This window comes from Pholis gunnellus (genome assembly GCF_910591455.1).
Source record: "Pholis gunnellus genome assembly, chromosome: 7".
NCBI lineage: Eukaryota > Metazoa > Chordata > Actinopteri > Perciformes > Pholidae > Pholis > Pholis gunnellus.
In genome coordinates, this window is record NC_136533.1 from 10,371,588 (window position 1) to 10,390,675 (window position 19,088).

Below are 19,088 nucleotides of genomic sequence, written 5' to 3' on the forward strand. Positions count from 1 at the left end.
GAGGTGTTTCTAGTAAGAAGGAATATCATAGAAAGAGAGAAAATAAGAGGATGTCTCATTTTTAGGTACTGCGTCATTTATCAAATAATTTGGTTTGATTCCAAAAATCATGACATCATGACACGAGTGTTCTCTGATGAGAAAGTAAGCATGTTGATTGAACAAACAAGAGTGTTCTGGGTGTGTCCGCTGCCACAGTGCCAGAAATACAAGTCAGATGAGTTTTTAATGTGTTCAAAGTGCTGCAGGGGGGACAGATTGTGGCGATTGAGCAAGAGGAGCATTGATAGCACACTGCCTCCCTGTGGTGACTCGCGGAAACAATACTTTTGGCATGTTGAGTGAAAGTTGAAGTGTCAGGCGGAAGACGTACAGATTGCGTCAGATTGTCAAATAGAAAGCTTATACAGTATGTGTTTCAAGGTCCTACATTTAAAACAATCTCACAGTGAACGAAAGAAGGGAAACATCTGTGTAGTGCAGTGGTTCCCAAAGTGGGGGCCTTGACCTTTACAGGGGCTCACAAGAGGATTCTAGTAGGTCAAGAGATGGTAGGAAATAACAAAAAAGTCCAACTCATTTGGATACACAAAATACTTTTATTTTCCTGACTTCTCTCAATTCATTGAGTGAATATTCCTCTCTGATTGAACTGATTACAATTTATAGACATTGAAAGAGAATTTGCTTCATCTTAAGGAGTCACAAGCAAAATAAAAAAGTTGGATAACACCAGTGTAGTGTCTGCTCCAATAAAAAAAAAAAAGGAAGGTGACATAATTTATTAGCACTAATAAAAAAAACAGGTTGAGTAAGAAGACATAGCTGTATATTTATAGATGGGTGTTTCACAAGTTAATAAAGGAAAGAGAGCATGAAGATGGCCCATTAGGCACAAAGAAGAGACACACAGTTGACTGACAAACACACAGGCTAACTCGTCATCTGATAATCATTAGAGTAAGACAGTACATCACCTTAGACCACTGACACCCTGCTGCTTAAATTATATTTGAACACTAATACTGCAGCGAGATGCATAACAAACAATCAATCAGGGAATACATGCACTATCCTAAGTGTTATTAACATATGACAAGTATATATACAATTTATACATCCATAAAAACAACATTATGACCTCAGAGAAATATTTCACAACATATCGCATGTATAATAGATTCATATGAAGTGTTGTGTGATAAATAAAGAACGTCTAAATCATTGTGTAAGAACAATGAGCGTTTATGGATTAGCAATATCAAGAACAAGATGCATTTTCTAATCTAGAGTAAAAAGAAAGATATCCATCTTGTTGGAAAATCATAAGGAAGAGGAGCTGATGCATAGAAACACATAATTAAAAAAATCCATTAAAGGCTGATGTTGTTTGTTGGCTGGTCTCCTAATATACTCCAGGGCTGTTTCGGATGCCACAACAGAGCACCATGGTGAAGATCATCTCGAAGATCTAAATGGGAAAAAGGACGGAGCGTCTTAATTCAATACGTTTCATCGTGGCGGATTAAAGCAGTTTAGTTTCAGGGAAATGTTTCGCCATGACTTGAGCCACATCACAGCTGTGTGAAATAACCATCTGCATTTGCACTCACCATGATGACAGCAACCACTAAAGCAGCCAGACCAATCAGGTAGAGCTTCTCCGAGAACAGCTCGATCAGTTTACTGTGACAGCTCTGGAAGGAGGCACAAATACAGACGTTGACCATGCCGCTGTGATTACGTTTTCACCCCTCAAACCGCACACACACTGTACTGGATTTCATGTAAAGGAGAGCGTCGGCTGTCAAAACAAGTGGCTCAATATCAGCTGCTTCTGACCGCACAATTCTGAATAATTAATTATGTACCATGGTATCTATTAGCAACACAAATACTAGCGAGGAGTCGGAAAGAATAAAAGTATTTAAGGCTTAGTACTTTGGGTCAATATATCACCAACACAATACCGAGCAATGTTTCTATCTGTAAGATCTTTCTCAGGCAAGTTTGAAAGAGAAAAACAGGCATTTCCTGTAGAGGCAGTAATCAACTCAAATCATTATCACCTGCTGGTGTCAGCAAACCGCTTTAACACTTGCCTGAGGAAGATCTTACAGATTAAAACATTGCCTTAAAAATAGAAAAAGAGTCTAAAAGCGTGTAGACTTATTTTGTGCCAGTTAAATATGGTTTTGTTTGGCATGTGAGCATCTTTGCCTGGATGTGCGCACACTTAGTCCCTCTTCTTTGAAACTTCACCCAGTATCCACAGGCAGAAAACCACCAAGCCAGTGTGGTATCTGGACCCAGTGTTGGTGTTATTGTTTTTATTAGTGTTTATTTCCCCGAAGTAAATATGCTTGTGAACTCTTCTCTTCTTAAATGCAAATGTCACTATGTGTTACTGATTGTTAATAATATGTGCATCCTTTGCAGTTTTGAGTGTCAAATGCACATAGCTTTGGACGACTAACAACACATAACCTAAAAGTTATGAAGGAAATCAACACTAAAAGTGAGTCTAAACAGCCCATTGCTGGTTAAATAAAACTACAGTTTCATATTCAGCTGTATTTGTTGAGCGTTCGGTTCGATGTTCTGATCAACAAAAGTTCAAGTTGAAATTTCATAAAACCTGAAATGTATAATTCTCCCTCTTTCTAAAGATGCTCATAAATGATGTGTATATAAAGTATATTTCACGTCTATTCTGCAACTTTACCACTGTATTCCAAGGATGGCAGATCATTTCCAGTGAAGAACATTTCTCTCCCAGGTATTGTGTTCATTGTGAGTTTTAGTAAGAATTTGTGTGTACCTGAGATTTCAGAAAATCTCCTGGAGACTTTCTGGGACACAAGGTGCTGGCGACTTGTTTGAAGAGAGCGGTGTCGTCTCCTTTACCACAGCAGTCGAGCTGAAGGGGACACAAAGAAACAAGAGGTCACTTACTCAACAAAATACACGATCGAATAGATTTGTACCTCTCGTACACATATTGAGTGATTGTGCATCGTGACGTACCGTAGTGTGGAAAGCATCCAGCACCTTGATGGCAGAGTCTTTGCTGGGAGACCCTGAGACGTCCACAGCTTTGATGTAGGCGGAGTCGTAGAAGTTGATCAGTTCTTTGGAAATCTGTGTTTCAGAGACAACAGAGCAGGTTCACCATGGAGCAGAGGTGGAAATCAATGTACACATCAAATATTCAGTAGCAGGCTTGTGTGTGCGTTGCTTACTGTGTCCTTGTTCATGAAACCCCACATTGCTGCGGCCACTTCACAAGCAAAGAGGATCACCAAGAAGAAGAAGAACTAAAGAAAGAAAATAAGGAAAGATTATTCATGTATTCAGACTCAAATGATCCTAAATGAATGAATTCAAACGGAAGATACTCACTGTTCCCAACAGGCACTGAGATTCTTGAATGGCACCGTAACAACCGAGGAAGCCCACAAGCATCATCACAGCCCCAACGGCTATCAGTATGTACACACCTGTAAACACGGGGGCAAACAGGAATCTGTCAATCACACATGGGAATTTAAAGACAAGTAGTTCATCATGGCGGCGTTGTGTCCTGAGCACCACTAGGGGGCAGCAGTGTCAGAGCAGTGTGTTGATTCATTGATCCACATGTTGTAATGGACTGCCTGCATGTTTCTCTTGCCTTCCCTGTAGGATGACATGACATTATTGACATCCTGGAGACAAACAGCCCCCCAGATCCTGAGAGAGAGCGAGAGACAGTCAGAGCTGACTCTGTTCAGCTGTCAGGCCAGGAAATAGCTTCCAGGCACCCCCAACCCCCCACAAAACCCCCCCCGCCCTGACCCCGAGCATTATCCTTCCCCGAGAAACAGGGGGAAACATGTGAACACACAGACACACACCCATGTATATTCACACATCTTTGTGTAATTAAACTGATATAAAGAGGAGTCCAAAAAAGACAAATCTACTGAGAGCTTGAGCAATGTATTAACCTTTTATATAAAATATATATAAATAAATAAATATATATTTGACCATTTTCCATAGTAATGAATTGGCGTGCAACAGGTAGTCCTGCTGCTGAAAAACGTAAATAAATAGCAATAAAGCTCCGATTACAGCAGAGGTCTGGCTTATGTTTAACGTAGCTGAAATGAAAACGTTCAGCACACAAAGGTGAAAACAAATATCTATTGTACTGTCTGTATGGTGAGTTTAATTAAAAGTACTTGGTGATTTGAAGGCATTCATTACTGGCTATTTGAATGCCTTACTATCTGAGCCTTTCTCATCTTTTTGCACTTTGTGCTGATTGAGACCATGTGAAAATATTGAAACAGCTACTAAATGACTAAGTTTTAAAACTCAGTTTTCAGCAATAAATGTGGATGTATTAACAGGCCAAGATACTAATTCCTTCAATCAGGTCCTTTATCTTTCTATCAGAGTGATTACAGGGAGTGACTTCACTAGTTATTCTTCAGATCAGGTTTTGACATAATAAAACGCATTATTAGTTTATAGAAAACAATTACATAATACATTATTAAAGATTTGACCAGTTTTTGGTCCTGGTCGAAAAAAGCCTTGTCATGTTTCTGACGTATCCAAGATTGTTAGCAATTCCACCAAAAAGAGATTTCCTCTCTTCCCTTCTGAAATGATTTAATTAAAATAAATGAAGACCCAATAATGGAAAATTATCAAATTTGTCATGGAAAAAACAAATATTCGAGAAAACGTTTGTGTTGCAGCACTTTCATTCCCTACCTATAAGGTCTGAACCACTGAAATGAACCACCTGACAGTATTTAAAGCAGTGCATCGCTACTTTTACTGAAGAAAAGGATGTGAATGCTTCATTACACCACTGCTTTTAGGAGGACTGTCTAGGAGTTTTTCTATTCTTCCACACACACAAATAAAACACAGACAGGCTTGAACGTATGGCCTGATGGTGCGATCTAAAAACCGCAGACAGTAAGAGACTCAAACACCTCACACCGTACCTTACATGCCACGCATAGTCCTCATACTCACATCTACACTCTGTCTCTTTCTCTGTTTCAACTCAATGCCCCCCCCCTCCTCCTCCTCTCTTGCTCTTTCAGGTTTTCGTTGCAGTGAGAAACAGCTACCAGGGCCAGTAACCCGGCAATGCGGCAAAGCAGGCATTATTTCCACCGCCTTCCATTACTATGACAACACCCTTTGAGGTTTGAAGGCTATTGAGACTTTAAGGGAGACAGGCAATTTCATACCACCGGGGAAGTTCATTTATTTCTTGTGTCCCAGTGTTATCTCCAGAGGGGGAAGAGGGGGAGGGGGAGGTGAAGACCAGCTAAAAGCCCCACTTGGACTTTTTCTCATCTAGCATATTGAAAAAAAGAGCTGTGAAGTCATGTTCACACGGTCGGAGTATGACATCAATAAACTGAGATGAACCCAGTCGTACTGTGAATCAATGGATAAATGATGAGAAGAGGATTAATTATTAAAAAGGCTCTGTATAAACATTTCCTCCTGTCATCTTGTTAACAGAAAGACTTGGAACAAAAGAGGCAGAGCAGACAGGAATCGTGTCTTTTACAGCTGACCTCCTGCAGGGAGTATACATATGCATATACCTATACATTATGCATATCATTTATTAAACTGTTCCTTTAAATATTAGTTGAGGTGAGATTGAGAGTCAATTTTGTGCTATTTACCTTCCATAACATGTCTTCTTTCAGAGTTGTGGAAAGAAAAGATCCCAAATACACATTCAGGTGTTTAAATTTACTACTTTGTCTATTTGCATCTTTAGATTTCTCCAAAATTCACCAAAAGTTAGCGCTCCATAATACCTCATTGCATATTTGAACAGAAAATCTCAGAGAACTTGGGGAAGTTTCATTGAAATATCTATTGGTTATTTTTTTCACATGCAGCGTCTTACAACATGTAAAGGTTGTTTTGTGTAAATGGGTCTGAGCCAGAAATCTCCACTTCATTAACACTTATAAACACAAAACTTCAGACTTAAACAAAAAATGTGCCTAAAATGTAAGTAATCAAGTGGGGAAGTTCAGTGGCGATATCTATTAGTTTCATATTTTATTCACCAGGGAGTAGAAATGGGTTGAATTGTTAGTTGACGTGCAGAAAGGGAAAGCAGTTACATTTTCAGTTGAAGTGAGAGAGAATCAGAGCTACTGTATCCCCTGTGTACCTCTCTGGTTTGAACTTTGATAAACAGCATTATTACTGAGACTCGGAGCAAACAGAGTTGCAATAAATACGACTTTAAAACGCAAAAGGTCTTTGTTTATTGCCATTTCCATGTGGGAAATGTTGGAAATTTCCTGTTCAGACAAAACAGTTAAAGTATCAACAGCTGTGAGGCTTCAGGAGAATAGTTTGTCTTTGTGTACATTGATGTACACGATTGTATATGAAATCCCTCCTTCACAGCCTGCTTACACGCAATGCAACCGTCTTCTTTATTTCTTTTAGTTATGAAATAATGCAGAACAGTTATTCAGGCTGAGGTTCTGCATTATACATACTGGTCAAAGTCTCCCACAGCAGGCTGGAGCACTAACCACACCAGACTACATACAACTGCCACCAATTATGATTTCAGGCACTGGTTAAGAGGCAGGAGAAATGTGTATTCTCAGCCTTACATAAATACCACGTTGGTGCGCCAACATGCTAAAAACATCCACTCCAAACTCTAATTTGAAGGGTAATGTGCAGATGTACAAGGTTATTTGAATTATGCAAGGGCGTGTGTTCAAGGGAGGGTAACATTAAAAAAAAAAGAAACGCTCCCTTGATCTTGCTTGGGTGGGCCTCGCTTGCCGCCCTGCCTTTAAAATCACGAGTGTGCCTTTAACTCTATAAAAAGCACGGGCTTGCATTCACTCTGTATACTTACCGAGGGGTAAGTATGGGACAGCAGCAGGAGCCCAAATGTGAATTAATGGGCTCACTGGAGTTCACCACCACAACTAACCAAGATGACGGACCTTTGAACTGTTCATATCATGTATTGCAGGTTTTAGGGCCAATCTGTGGATTGCTGAGAACAGGGAAAGAGACGTGATTTAAGACTGTAGTGCGTGTAGTGAGAAAGACCTGAGGCACATATTCCTGATTCTTTGGAAAACTTTTACAAAGACATACAGAGGCCATGCTGGACTGCATGCCGTTTTCTCAGAGTCCACATGTGTCTCAAAATCTGTCTGAGGCATCTGGCCTGTCTCTTGAAAGAACCTCGAGGCTGAAGTCATAAACATATCTTGAGTTAGAGAAACATCACCTTCAGTGTGTGGTCATTAGTGCTAGAGTGACAGCCGAGTAACAACACTGGAGTGAATACGCCGCCTGTCACGCTGCGGACTTACGCAGGTCCTGTTTCCTGGTCTTGGCTCAGAGGTCACACCGCTCCTACTATTTCTAGCCCCTCATGGTTCCAGCTGAGTGTGAAAGACAGGTATTTCTGTCAAATAGTTACATTTAATCACTCTGTTAACAGAACAGTGAGCTTCCTGTCAAGTGGAGAACGATGAATGAGGATAAGGAGTACGAGAGGAAGAATAACTAGTGTCCCAAGGAGGATGCTTATGAGGAAATAGGAGGGAAGCAATGATGACGAAGCAATTTAAAGGAAGTGAATAGATTATCAAGAACAAATTGATATAGTGGCCCTGAAATTAATGTTTATTTTGTGAAGACTATATTCTCTGCTGGGTTGGCATTTATGGTGCATTCTTGAGCCCATAATTTGTTGTGTTGTAGTAGTTGATTGTATTATATTGTAAGATGTCCTTGTTATTTTGTCCACTCTGAGGCTGCTACACTCAGTGTACATTTAGCATTGATGAATGAAATGATAACAGCTTTCCAAACGTTAAAAAATGTGGAAAACTACTTTCCAAATCCACTTTCAAACAGTGTATGACGTGACGGCGAAGCTCTTGTGTTGATGGAGTATACTCACTGATGTAGAAGGTGCCTGGTGCCTGGTGGCCTTCAAACTGGAGTATGAGGAGGTTGCTGGTTTGACTGTCATGGCGGAGCCACAGGGCCACTCCTAAGATCACACCTCCGGCCAGCTGTCCCCAAAGAGAAAATGGTTTTCATTATTTTCTTTACTTTTTCTTTACTTTTGTGAAACCTCTGGGAGGATCAGAGCCTTTTAAAATGTTCGACATTCAAGAGAGATGTTACCATGAATATTAAAACATCCTGTCATTTAAGAGTTTTTTAAGAGAGTTCACAAAGCCTGACTCTCCAAAGATGAAATCAGTTTCAAAACCTTTCAGCTAATGTTTCTCTGTGTGGTTAGCTCTGCCGTGAGGCTGTGAACTGTCCACTGTCCTTCCAGAGAAGTGATAAAAGGACATCCTGACAGCTCAGTGACCTAGGGCACAGACCACGTCCTCCCTACATTGTTTAAAAGCCAACTCAAGAACTTTGTTATTCAACTTTATCTCCCTTGACCTCTCCTCTATTCTGTGTATCCCGATAAAAGTGTTATCATGTGAAAGCTGATGGCGCGTAAACTATACTAACCGATCAGTGCAATTTATTGTTCACATGCTGATGCTCTTTTTCTTTATGCCACTGTTTATTTCAAGATATCTGCACATTTAGTGCCATGACTGCACTCTATTGTTCTCCAAGAAACAGGAAACTAAACCCTCTACATGACAAATAGCAAAACGAGGAAGAGAGGGCTTTACAATGACAAAACCAACAGAGGAAACACTCCATCAAGTGCGCTGTGTCCAGGATGTGGTGGCTTATCTAAAAAAAGATGACTGTTATGTAGAGACAAACTACATTCCCAAAACAGTGATCAATTCTGACTGTGCAAGGCCAAGAGTGAACAAATTAAGTGGACGGCACATCTGCAGGAAGTCTGACACGATGTAAGAAAGTGTAAACAGCACGGTGGCTCTTATTACTGAAACAACTTTTCAGAACACAAGAAGGGTGGATGCACAATAAATGAGGTGTTTCCTGAGCTCCTCAGAGGTTCAAAGGCAGCAAATGCTACAGTCTGGTGACCAGGTAGGAACAAAGGAAATGTCAAAGGGAAAACAGCTCTCCCCTCCCCCAGAAAGCCCATTACCCCTGTTCAATCTACCTCTTTATGTGTGTTTAATCTGGGGAGAACCAGACTGCTTGAAATAATAAGAAACCATCCAATAATGAGAGAAATCTGGTTCACTTATACATCAGAAACAACTTCAGAAATCAGACCTTCCTCTCTGGAGTACTTGAATAATATAAACAGGAGTTGAATCAATGAAATGATTGATCTAAAACAGCAGTACTGTGAGAGAAAAACTGTATTAATCCCTGTGGGAGGACTGAAGCCCACCCAGTTTGAAGTGCTCCTCACAGCCATGCAGAAAGTAGCTGTTGATGAAGAGCATTTCAACTCCTGCCTGGACAAGGTTTAGTGTGCTCTGCCTCTTCTACTGATGCTGCTCTCCTCTCAAAGACACAGCAGCATAATGAATAGTCCACAGCAGGGCGGGAAACTCTGTCCAGGACTTGTAATCTATTAACTTTAAGCCTTGAGCTACACAGACCAGCCTAAACGTGCAGCCACTTAATCAATCAACAAGAAGAGGAAAGAGCAGTTGTTTTTAAAAGCAGAAGTTAATCAAACATCAAAGGCGCCATGTCAAAACCAACTTCAGAGTAAAATATGTTCAACTCACCCAGAAAATAAAATTAAAGAAAAATAACATATATTTTATGCATTTCGTGCAGCCCGCCACAACCATGTTGCCAGTTTTTGTATCAGCTCGTCCTTTTGCCCAAATCAAAAACTAGTGAAGTCAGCCTACTGTCCCGATTCACACAGCCAGAGTTTATTCAGGCCAGTTGGAGTATAAGCGCCTCTGTGCTACAAACTCCTCCTTTATAATCAAGAGTGAAAACCGAGACGGAGAACTGCCCACCAAGTGAAGCGGACAGGAGGAGGAGAAGGTTGGGGGAACAACAAGCTCCCCATCCGCAAGAGCGAACATAAAGAGCACTATTTGTTCCTCTGCCAGTTTAAAAATGGGTTATGGTCAGATGAAGTGGAGGACAGAAATCCTCGTTTCTTTCCTGAGGACAAGAAGTAGAAAGACAGAAAGGAAGGAAGTAGACCTACAATTTCCAATCTTTTAATAATAAAACTATGTTTTAAAAGTAAATCTCCATCAAAGACATCATCGCAAAAGCATGTGTGAAATTGTTTAATTTGTTGTAATTCAGCAATGAGGAAATGCGTAAAATAAGCTATAAATATGTCAATGATAATAAATCCTTAATCCGCCCCACAAACAAACGGGTCATTTTTTTTCCCACATGCCTATTTTTAATCTGTTGACAATCATTTACGATATCGCGATAATTAACGGACATAAATGAAGGGGACAAAAAAAATTGCACTTCTTTGCAGTGAGCAATGTCTCCCCCTGGTGGCAGACCAAACACAGGTGGGGGCTAATTATAATACAGATGAAGAGCAGCACATAAGAGTTGCGCAAACAAACAAAAAAATCTCTCAACTCTTTGTTTCAAAAATATCCCCGCAGTCACTGCAGAGACATACACGAGCAGACTGTCCACAACTAACTGACTCTCACATCCGTAAATCACTGAGCTATAAGAAGGCATACGATCAGACTCTTTGATGGTATATGGGCGGATGTGCGCGTGCATGGCTCCAGGGTCACACCTTCTATAACCAGCTGTGCATGAAGACGACGAGTCCCCCCCCCCCCCCCCCCCCCCTGACAGTCACAGCCGCTGACCAATAACCCTCCGAGTGACGACGTTAAGTGACAAAAATTGGGCAGCGATGACAATTTCAACAGCTTTTAATTGGAGAACTTGACAGCGTGTTCTAACAAATGCACGGTCCACTGGGCATGCTCCATCTGATCTGAGAGGAGAGCTGGGCACGGTGTGAATAACAGGCAGTTTGGGCGTTTTTTTTTTTGGGGAGGGTTTGACGCCTTCTCATCTCCGATTCTCTTGATTTTGTTCAACCACGCAGCACAGACAACAACATTTTCCCTCGCTTTCAAACAGACCGGGTGTTTTCTACCCCAGCGACGCGTGAAGGCGAGGTAAAGTTCCTGAGCAGGAGAGCATCTCTGTGCAGAGACAAAGAGCTGCCGTGTGTCGTTAGGCGCAGAAGAGGGAGCGGGCTGAGCGTCGGTGTGAAGGAGGTGAGTCTGTAGGCAGACTGGAAGCAGCGCCGAGCCTCCATCAGGAGCTGGCGGACAGGCGCTGTCCGCTCAGCACCACCGCAGTCACCTTGCTGTGAAAGTCACAAACCTGCTCAGGATCAATCTGATCAATTACCGCAACTTGGGGAGTCCAATGAGCCGGACTTGTTGTCTGCCGGCGGGAGGGGGGCGGGGGGGGGGGGACATTTGTCAGCGTTTGTCCTTTTTATCTCGACATCTTGGATTTACAGACGATATGACGTCCATTCTTAATGTGATGCCATTGGCTGCAATCATTTTGGATTTCGATTTTTACACCCTCCAGTGAGTGTGGCAGCTATAAACGTTTACGATCCTCCAGTTGCATGACAGGTGCTTGTAGAACCCCCCCAACCCCCCCCCCCCCCCAACCTCCAGCGCTTAGAGTGAGTGTAGCCTGATGCGCGGCGAGCACATTTCTTTCATAGTTTTGTAAGAAACGACAGGTTGTTCTGCTTCCTTTATGTAATTGTTCTCCTCGCTGTATTCACTGCTGTGCGTGGTTGCACGGGGTCGCCTTAGACTTAAACTTTGCGATGAAGGGAACTTATTGGAGAAATGCCTAAGGGACGCAATGGGCCTGAGCGACGACAAGGATCGCATTGTGATAAACGTGGGAGGGATCAGACATCAGACATACCGCAGCACCCTGCGCACTCTACCTGGCACTCGCCTGTCCTGGTTGGCCGAGCCTGATGCACCCAACCACTTTGACTACGATGCCAAGATCGAGGAATTTTTCTTCGACCGCCACCCTGGCGTGTTTGCACATATCCTTAACTACTACAGGACAGGTAAACTGCACTGCCCGGCCGATGTCTGCGGGCCTCTCTACGAGGAGGAACTGGCCTTCTGGGGCATCGATGAGACAGACGTGGAGCCATGCTGCTGGATGACCTATCGCCAGCACCGGGAGGCAGAGGAGGCCCTTGATAGTTTCGGCGGGGGGGGCTTGTTAGACCTGGGGAACGACGATGCGGAGCCCGAGCAGGAGCATGCTGGCGAGGATGATGTGGATGAGATGACGAGGAGGCTGGCGCAGGGAGACACTCATGATGCCAGGAGTGGAAGCTTGTGGAGCCGGTGGCAGAAACATGTTTGGGCTCTGTTTGAGGACCCTTACTCCTCTAAATATGCAAGGGTAAGTTGCCTTTAACTCTTAATATGCTTGTCATGGTTTCGTTTTTCTTATTGAACTTAAGATCTGAGGCCTGAGTTATCACGGGCACATTCTGAGCTGTAAAACACACCAACGTGTTGAACTTCTGGTATGAAACAGTCAAAGTTACATGAACAAGAGTTTAGTTTTGCATGCTTGATGGTGTAACAATGATTGATGGTTCTGGGAGGTAAAGGAGCTTTTGATGACCTTGACATTGCCCTCCCATGGGTCGCCACAGCAGGGATGTGCCTGTACAGATAAGAAGTGGCGGAATCGTTTACATGCAAATGATCACTCCCACCCTGCTCCATCTCGCAGGAGAAGATAAAGGGCGGTTGTGACTCTCACCGGTCTCTGGATTGATATTTCCAGGACACAAGAGTCCCCGAGCAGCCTGGCTCTTTGGTTTAATAGGTCAGATACACGTTAGGAAACTAGATCTTTGGCACCACCAGGATTTCAGTGGCAGACCTCCAGACAGCAATTGGGTTGCTGTCCAAGGTGACATTTTTTTGTTGTGGGCATTTTTCCATCTGGGCGTTATGCCTCTTGACGGTGACAGTGAAATGACTTTACACCTTCAGATTTGTTTTGTTGTTTTGTTTTACCACAGCCCCCTAGAAAGGCCACTGTGCAGCCCGCTGGTTTAACAGCTGCAGCACTGATTGGTGTAATTAGTTACCAGGCCCCATTCCAGTAAGTGTAAACTGTATTGACATGTTCTCGCTCTTACAGCACGCATCAGCGGAAGTGGTTTTACCAAACACACACACCCACACACACACACACACACACACACACACACACACACACACACAGTCTCCTTTCAAATTCCACCTTCTGCATGCAGGGGCATTTCCCAAAGCGGAAAACAATGAGGATGGGTCCCACATTTAAGATTGAGAAAGACAAAGCAGGGAGCGAAGATTGACAGAGCTCCACTAAAAAACGGCAAGAAGATTAATTAGAAGTGAGCCTCAGAGTTAATTACAGTCTCTATTCACAGTGGATACATCAGTGGAAAACTATTGTCGCTGCATATCACTGCAGGCCTGTGATTTGCCAGTAACAGTGAGAATTGGCCAACACAAGGAGCAAACAATCTTCGCCTGTCACCCTCCCTCCAAGCCACACTGTTCCCAACTGTCACAAAGACACATCATTTACTGTAAGAGGAGTTCTAATAAGATGCCGCGTTTGTTTAACAGTCTGCAGGGTGGGATGTTCGGAGGTCTGAGGAAGCCAGTGCATCAGGAGGCATGAACGTGGCTTATAAGAATGAGGCTTTATCACACTGAAGTGTGCTGGCAGTAATGGGGATGTTTTATTCCCCAACTCCATTTGATAACTGATGGCTGGACAAAATAACAAGCGCACCTGTCAGTTAGGATTATTTTAATCAAACACATATATGACAATTATTTTCTCAATTAATTGAATAATGAAATATTGAAAAATGCCCATCACAACTTTCCTCAACCAATGTTGACGTGAGAGAAGAAGAAGCAGCAGACAGTAAATCTGTGGCTCTTGGGGCTCCTGGTGGGAAGTTGCCCGCTTTGCCCAGTCGGTAATTGGAATGTTGATTCCAATCTGTTATTTTCTGAGGTCGTAGTTTTCAGTGTGGTTGACTTGTATTATATTCTTGGGTGTACTTTGTTATTTTGTACAGTGCATACTGTAGAGGGGGTGGACAAAACAATATTATGCAATCCAATACAACACCACATACTATTGACTTAAAAACTCACACAATCTCGTTCTCACACTTTATCAACAAAAGCTGTACACTATTAGCTTGACAACGGCTCATTTCTCAGTCATTTTGTAGCCGATTGCATTCAAATGTACGCATTGAATTTAAAGAGTTTAAAAACTTACAGAGCAATTCACATGTCATACTGTAAATGGCAAGTAGTCTCCATCTTCATTAACACTGGCGTGTGTCTTCTTTGCTCAGCGTGAGCCGTCTCGCTGAACAAAGAGGACAGCCCTGCCGACTGAACAGAAGCCAGCATGCTGTTGTCTCTGCTAACACGCAGTTTCCCTCCGGACCGTCGTACTAACATGGATGGGAAGCAGACATTCATAAGCGGCAGTGATTTCCTCAGCACAATGCGATGAATTGCCAGTGATGAGATGTTATGATGAGGGCCTGTTTTCCATCTCGTGCTGCGGGCCTGCCCTAGAGACACACAGCGAATGGAACCGATTAAGAGGCGGTCTCTTCTTTGTTCAGCGGACTATATATATATGTAAGACGTCCTCGTACCCAGACACGTCCACCTCCAACTCACCTCCTCCCTGAAGCTGTTCACTACTCCTCCCAGCTACTTAACAAGGCTGTGCATTAGTCTATGCAGCACTAACGAGCCTCGCTTACTCTTATAACGACGTCTTCATGCACGAACACACTGCTATTGATCACATTTTTTTGTGATTCATAGGATGATTAAGTATATCTGCTCTTCCTGTCTGAATCTTTGTCAAGCAATTCTGATCCATTGACCTCCGACTCCCATGAAGATAAAGCAGTTTTTGTCCATTTCAACTACAGCGAACACATACTGTAAACCAGTACAGGATGATCAGAGCAGGCTGACATGAGGACAGGGCTGCAATCAATACCCAGGAGAGAATACTGTATCGGTTACGCCCATGTAGCATGCATTAGACATATCACAGCTTAAATGTGATTGTCTAATCAATACATAATAAAGACTAAAGTACACGATTGCCATTAAGGGAAATATAGGTTTCTCCTACAAGTTTGTCATCAGCTCAGCGAGCCTCTCCGCTCACTACGATTCCCGAGAGTTTTTCATCTGGATAGTATGACCTTGTGTAGGGAAAACCTAGCGGTGGTGCTGAAGGGAAGAACCCCAGCTAATTTTAGCCATGTGGGTTGATGTCCTGTCCGCTGCGGACTCTAAGTAATTCTAATGTAGCATGTTCCTGAAAATGCCTTGACCTTGAGATACAGCAGAGGAAAGAGAAGCAAGAACGCTAAGCTCGCATTGATTGTCCGTTTTACAATGACACTCCTGAATCAAGCCACATAGAGAGCAGAGATAGAGGAAGGGGGAGTGAGAGAGTGCCAATGCCACTGTCACTGTCAAACCAGACGGCACTGTCTCTGATCATATATTGAATTGCATTGTGTGCTGCTAAGAATGGCTGCTGGGTGTTGAGCTTGATTATATTGCATGAATTACTGTGCTCCTCTCTGTCCTTCTCCCCTCTCCCTTCTCTCTCCGTTTCCTTCTGCACCCTATATGTACTCCTCGCTCAGTGGGTGGCTCTGGCCTCGCTGTTCTTCATTCTGGTGTCCATCACCACTTTCTGTCTGGAGACCCACGAGGCCTTCAACCCGATCATCAACCGCACCGAGGTGGAGGTGGTGAACAACGTCACAGTGGTGCACACCTACCAGGAGACCGAGACGGCGCTCTACCTCACCTACATCGAAGGCGTTTGTGTGGTGTGGTTCACTTTTGAATTTCTAATGCGAATAACTTTCTGCCCGAACAAATGTGACTTCATTCGGAACGCCCTGAACATCATCGACTTTGTGGCCATCCTGCCCTTCTACCTTGAGGTCGGCCTCAGCGCGCTCTCCTCCAAGGCGGCCAAGGACGTGCTGGGTTTCCTGCGAGTTGTCCGCTTCGTGCGGATCCTGCGTATCTTCAAGCTGACCCGTCACTTTGTGGGCCTGAGGGTGCTGGGCCACACGTTGAGGGCCAGCACCAACGAGTTCCTGCTCCTCATCATCTTCCTCGCCCTCGGTGTCCTCATCTTTGCTACTATGATCTACTACGCTGAACGGATTGGAGCTAACCCCAACGACCCTCGAGCCAGTGAGCACACACAATTCAAGAACATCCCGATCGGATTCTGGTGGGCTGTGGTGACCATGACCACCCTCGGCTACGGAGACATGTACCCTAAGACGACCTCCGGTATGCTGGTCGGAGCTCTGTGCGCCCTGGCAGGTGTGCTGACCATCGCCATGCCCGTCCCTGTGATTGTCAACAACTTTGGAATGTATTACTCTCTGGCTATGGCAAAACAGAAACTACCAAAGAAAAAGAATAGGTACATCCCGCGGGCACCCCAACCAGGTTCTCCAAACTTCTGTAAGTCAAGCATCAGCTCCCAACAGCCGAGCCCCATACCCCATGACGACGTTTTCGAGATAAAGTTTCAAGGTAAGAAACAAATACTGTTGTCTCATCACTTCTCTGTCCTCCCTGAAGCAGCCACATCACTATTCAGCTATTCCATTGTTTGTCTGTTCCCACACTTCAATCAGCTGATGATTCAGGCACGAGATTAAACAAATTAGTTTCCCACCGAAAACAATCAATAAAATATGTGATGAAAAGCATGTTTTACTCTGGCTAGGAGAACAGAGAGATTGAGGCAGACCGTGAGTGATCTCGCTACTGATTTTACACTTCTTAATGCAGTGACTCACTCCTCTCTCTTAAGACTAACTGAGAGTGTAATCACCATGTATTTGTAATGTTAAGAACATGTAAGTAGATGTGGAAGTCACTTGATATCCACTTGAATTCCTCTGGTGGTATTAGTGCAAAGACAAAATTACCTCTAATACAGCTTGTGCTCAAGAAGACGTAGAACTGACGAGTGCAAGGCTAACATTAGACAGCAGGAAATTGTACACTTTATTCCTATGTGCATTTAGAGAGTAGAATGTGAAAACTGAAGGTATATTCAAAAATGGAAAGTCTATTTAGACCCAGATGACAATAGTCACTCAGCAGCTATTCATCTATTTATACCCGGCCAAGTTGAACATGTTACTTAATTTAACAATGATTAGCTAGCCGAAAGCCGAAAGCTTTAGAAGTAGTAGTAGTATAAAGAGTGATAAAGCATGTTTAGGGAGTGGGTGGTAATGGATGAATACGTCAAACTCAGGAGACCACTGTTCAAAGAGTGTGACAAGACTATATCACAGTTGACCAATTATTTAGTGTTTTATTTATTTGATTTATAGTTTCCATTTGCAGTTTAGTCAAATGTAGGCAACAAAACTACTTGGTTAGGTTTAGTAAAAACATGCATAGCCTACAGTAGGCTACATATACACAATCAGTATCAAATGTGTGTCGATAGCATTGTTGGCTACAGATATCTGGGTTCTAATAGCATCAGTCATTTAAAAGTGTGGAAGTTAAATTCTATAAAATGCTGGTGTATGAAACAAGATTTCTTCTTAATTGTTTTCTGAAAAGACTCCAAGTTGAACGGTGAGGCAGCTAACGCAGCGCTGGCCAACGAAGATTGCCCTCATATAGACCAGGCCATATCTCCGGAGGAAATCTTCAGCCCAAGCGAGAGAGAGCGGCCCTGCTTCCTGGTTACCACTTCTGAACGCCCCAACCACACAGGGGGCAGAGTGAGGAGGGGTACGTACAGTAACAGCCAATCACAGGCCCCTAAGACACTGACACCCTGTAGACCGTAGACAGGACACGCTCTTTTTTTCCCTCTTTGCTGAGTGTTACGTCTCAGTTTTCACAGGCACACACACACACACAGAGATACACACGCACACACACACACACGTACAACAACAACAAACCTCTAATTACACACTCTCACAGCAGCTGCTTCTCCTCATTCCTCCCTTTGGGAATTGTATATATACCAAGTCACACTAACATCTGTTAAGGCCAAGCACAATCACCACAATGTCAATAATAATTATCCACATCTACATAATATATTTTTTGATACGATGCATAATGTAATACCCCTATTTATTTACGAGCAAGAAAGTCATTTTCAAGATTTATACGATCTAGAATGTGTTGCCTTACATGCCTAAGAAAGTACTTACGTGCTCTCTGTGTACCATGTATGTATATGTGATTTAATGATAAATATCATGCAGGATCCTAACTTACGAGTAGTACATTGCCCTTGACCACAACGGTGCATGAAGTGTCTTGCTGATGGGTGCTATCAGTATGGTGAAGGAGCACTACACAAACGGAGGAAGGCTAATGTCAAATATTGCTATTGGTGTTCTTCAGAGCCAAATTCTAATTCACAGATTTTTACGCTTTACTACCGGGGTTAAACCCTTTGTTTGTTTTATTCATTTAGTATTAATCTACAAAAATTTCTCTGAGAAAGTCGCGTTAGTCTGTGATCGAGCCAGCACATCAACAGTAAATGGCGTACAGTTTGAAATTCTACCTGTAGCTGAGAATACATTCCCGACCTCGAGGTGCCTACCTTTTCGAGTCTTTTGTAGTGTTACACTCCAAACCATTCCAGTACCACCCGGTGCATGCTGTTCTACTCCTGATGCACTCAATGCATGGAGAAAAAAAAAATCTGTCTCGAGTCTGTGTTGACCTGTTTATTTGGAGACAAAAACAAGAAAGCAACAGGTGTAGTATTACCAGTGAGGAACAACCAAACCATTGGTAATGGATTCAGTGCTGCAGTGTACTCAGAACGTTCTCTGTTTTTCAACTGAAGGTTATGAAAAGCCTTGGAGCCTTAACAGCATGTCTGGCATGAGCGGGGATGCCTCTGGAGTGTCCTCAGTGTCCGCCCTACCCTGCAGCCCACCTTGTCTAATGCAGCACTCACATTCTCCCATCCCATCCATTATGTAG

The 19,088-nt window shown here is 43.1% G+C and overlaps 2 protein-coding genes across 2 annotated transcripts; one reads left to right on the forward strand and one right to left on the reverse strand.

Moving 5' to 3' along the window:
- Positions 1–613: 613 nt before the first annotated feature.
- Positions 614–9,875, reverse strand: LOC306699191 (CD81 antigen-like). Its single transcript, XM_079163722.1, has 8 exons — positions 9,723–9,875; positions 7,988–8,102; positions 3,403–3,500; positions 3,243–3,317; positions 3,028–3,141; positions 2,822–2,920; positions 1,614–1,697; positions 614–1,471 (listed from the first exon to the last, which is right to left on the reverse strand). The coding sequence occupies exons 1-8, from the start codon at positions 9,786–9,788 to the stop codon at positions 1,406–1,408; spliced, it is 717 nt and encodes a 238-aa protein (XP_079019848.1). The 5' UTR covers positions 9,789–9,875; the 3' UTR covers positions 614–1,405.
- A 1,966-nt stretch (positions 9,876–11,841) lies between these two features.
- kcnc1b (potassium voltage-gated channel, Shaw-related subfamily, member 1b) lies at positions 11,842–19,088 on the forward strand (the record flags this gene model as incomplete). The annotated part of the gene is made up of 4 exons (XM_079163653.1): positions 11,842–12,408; positions 15,722–16,637; positions 17,691–17,864; positions 18,949–19,088. 4 exons carry the CDS (start codon positions 11,842–11,844, stop codon positions 19,086–19,088), a joined length of 1,797 nt encoding a protein of 598 aa, XP_079019779.1.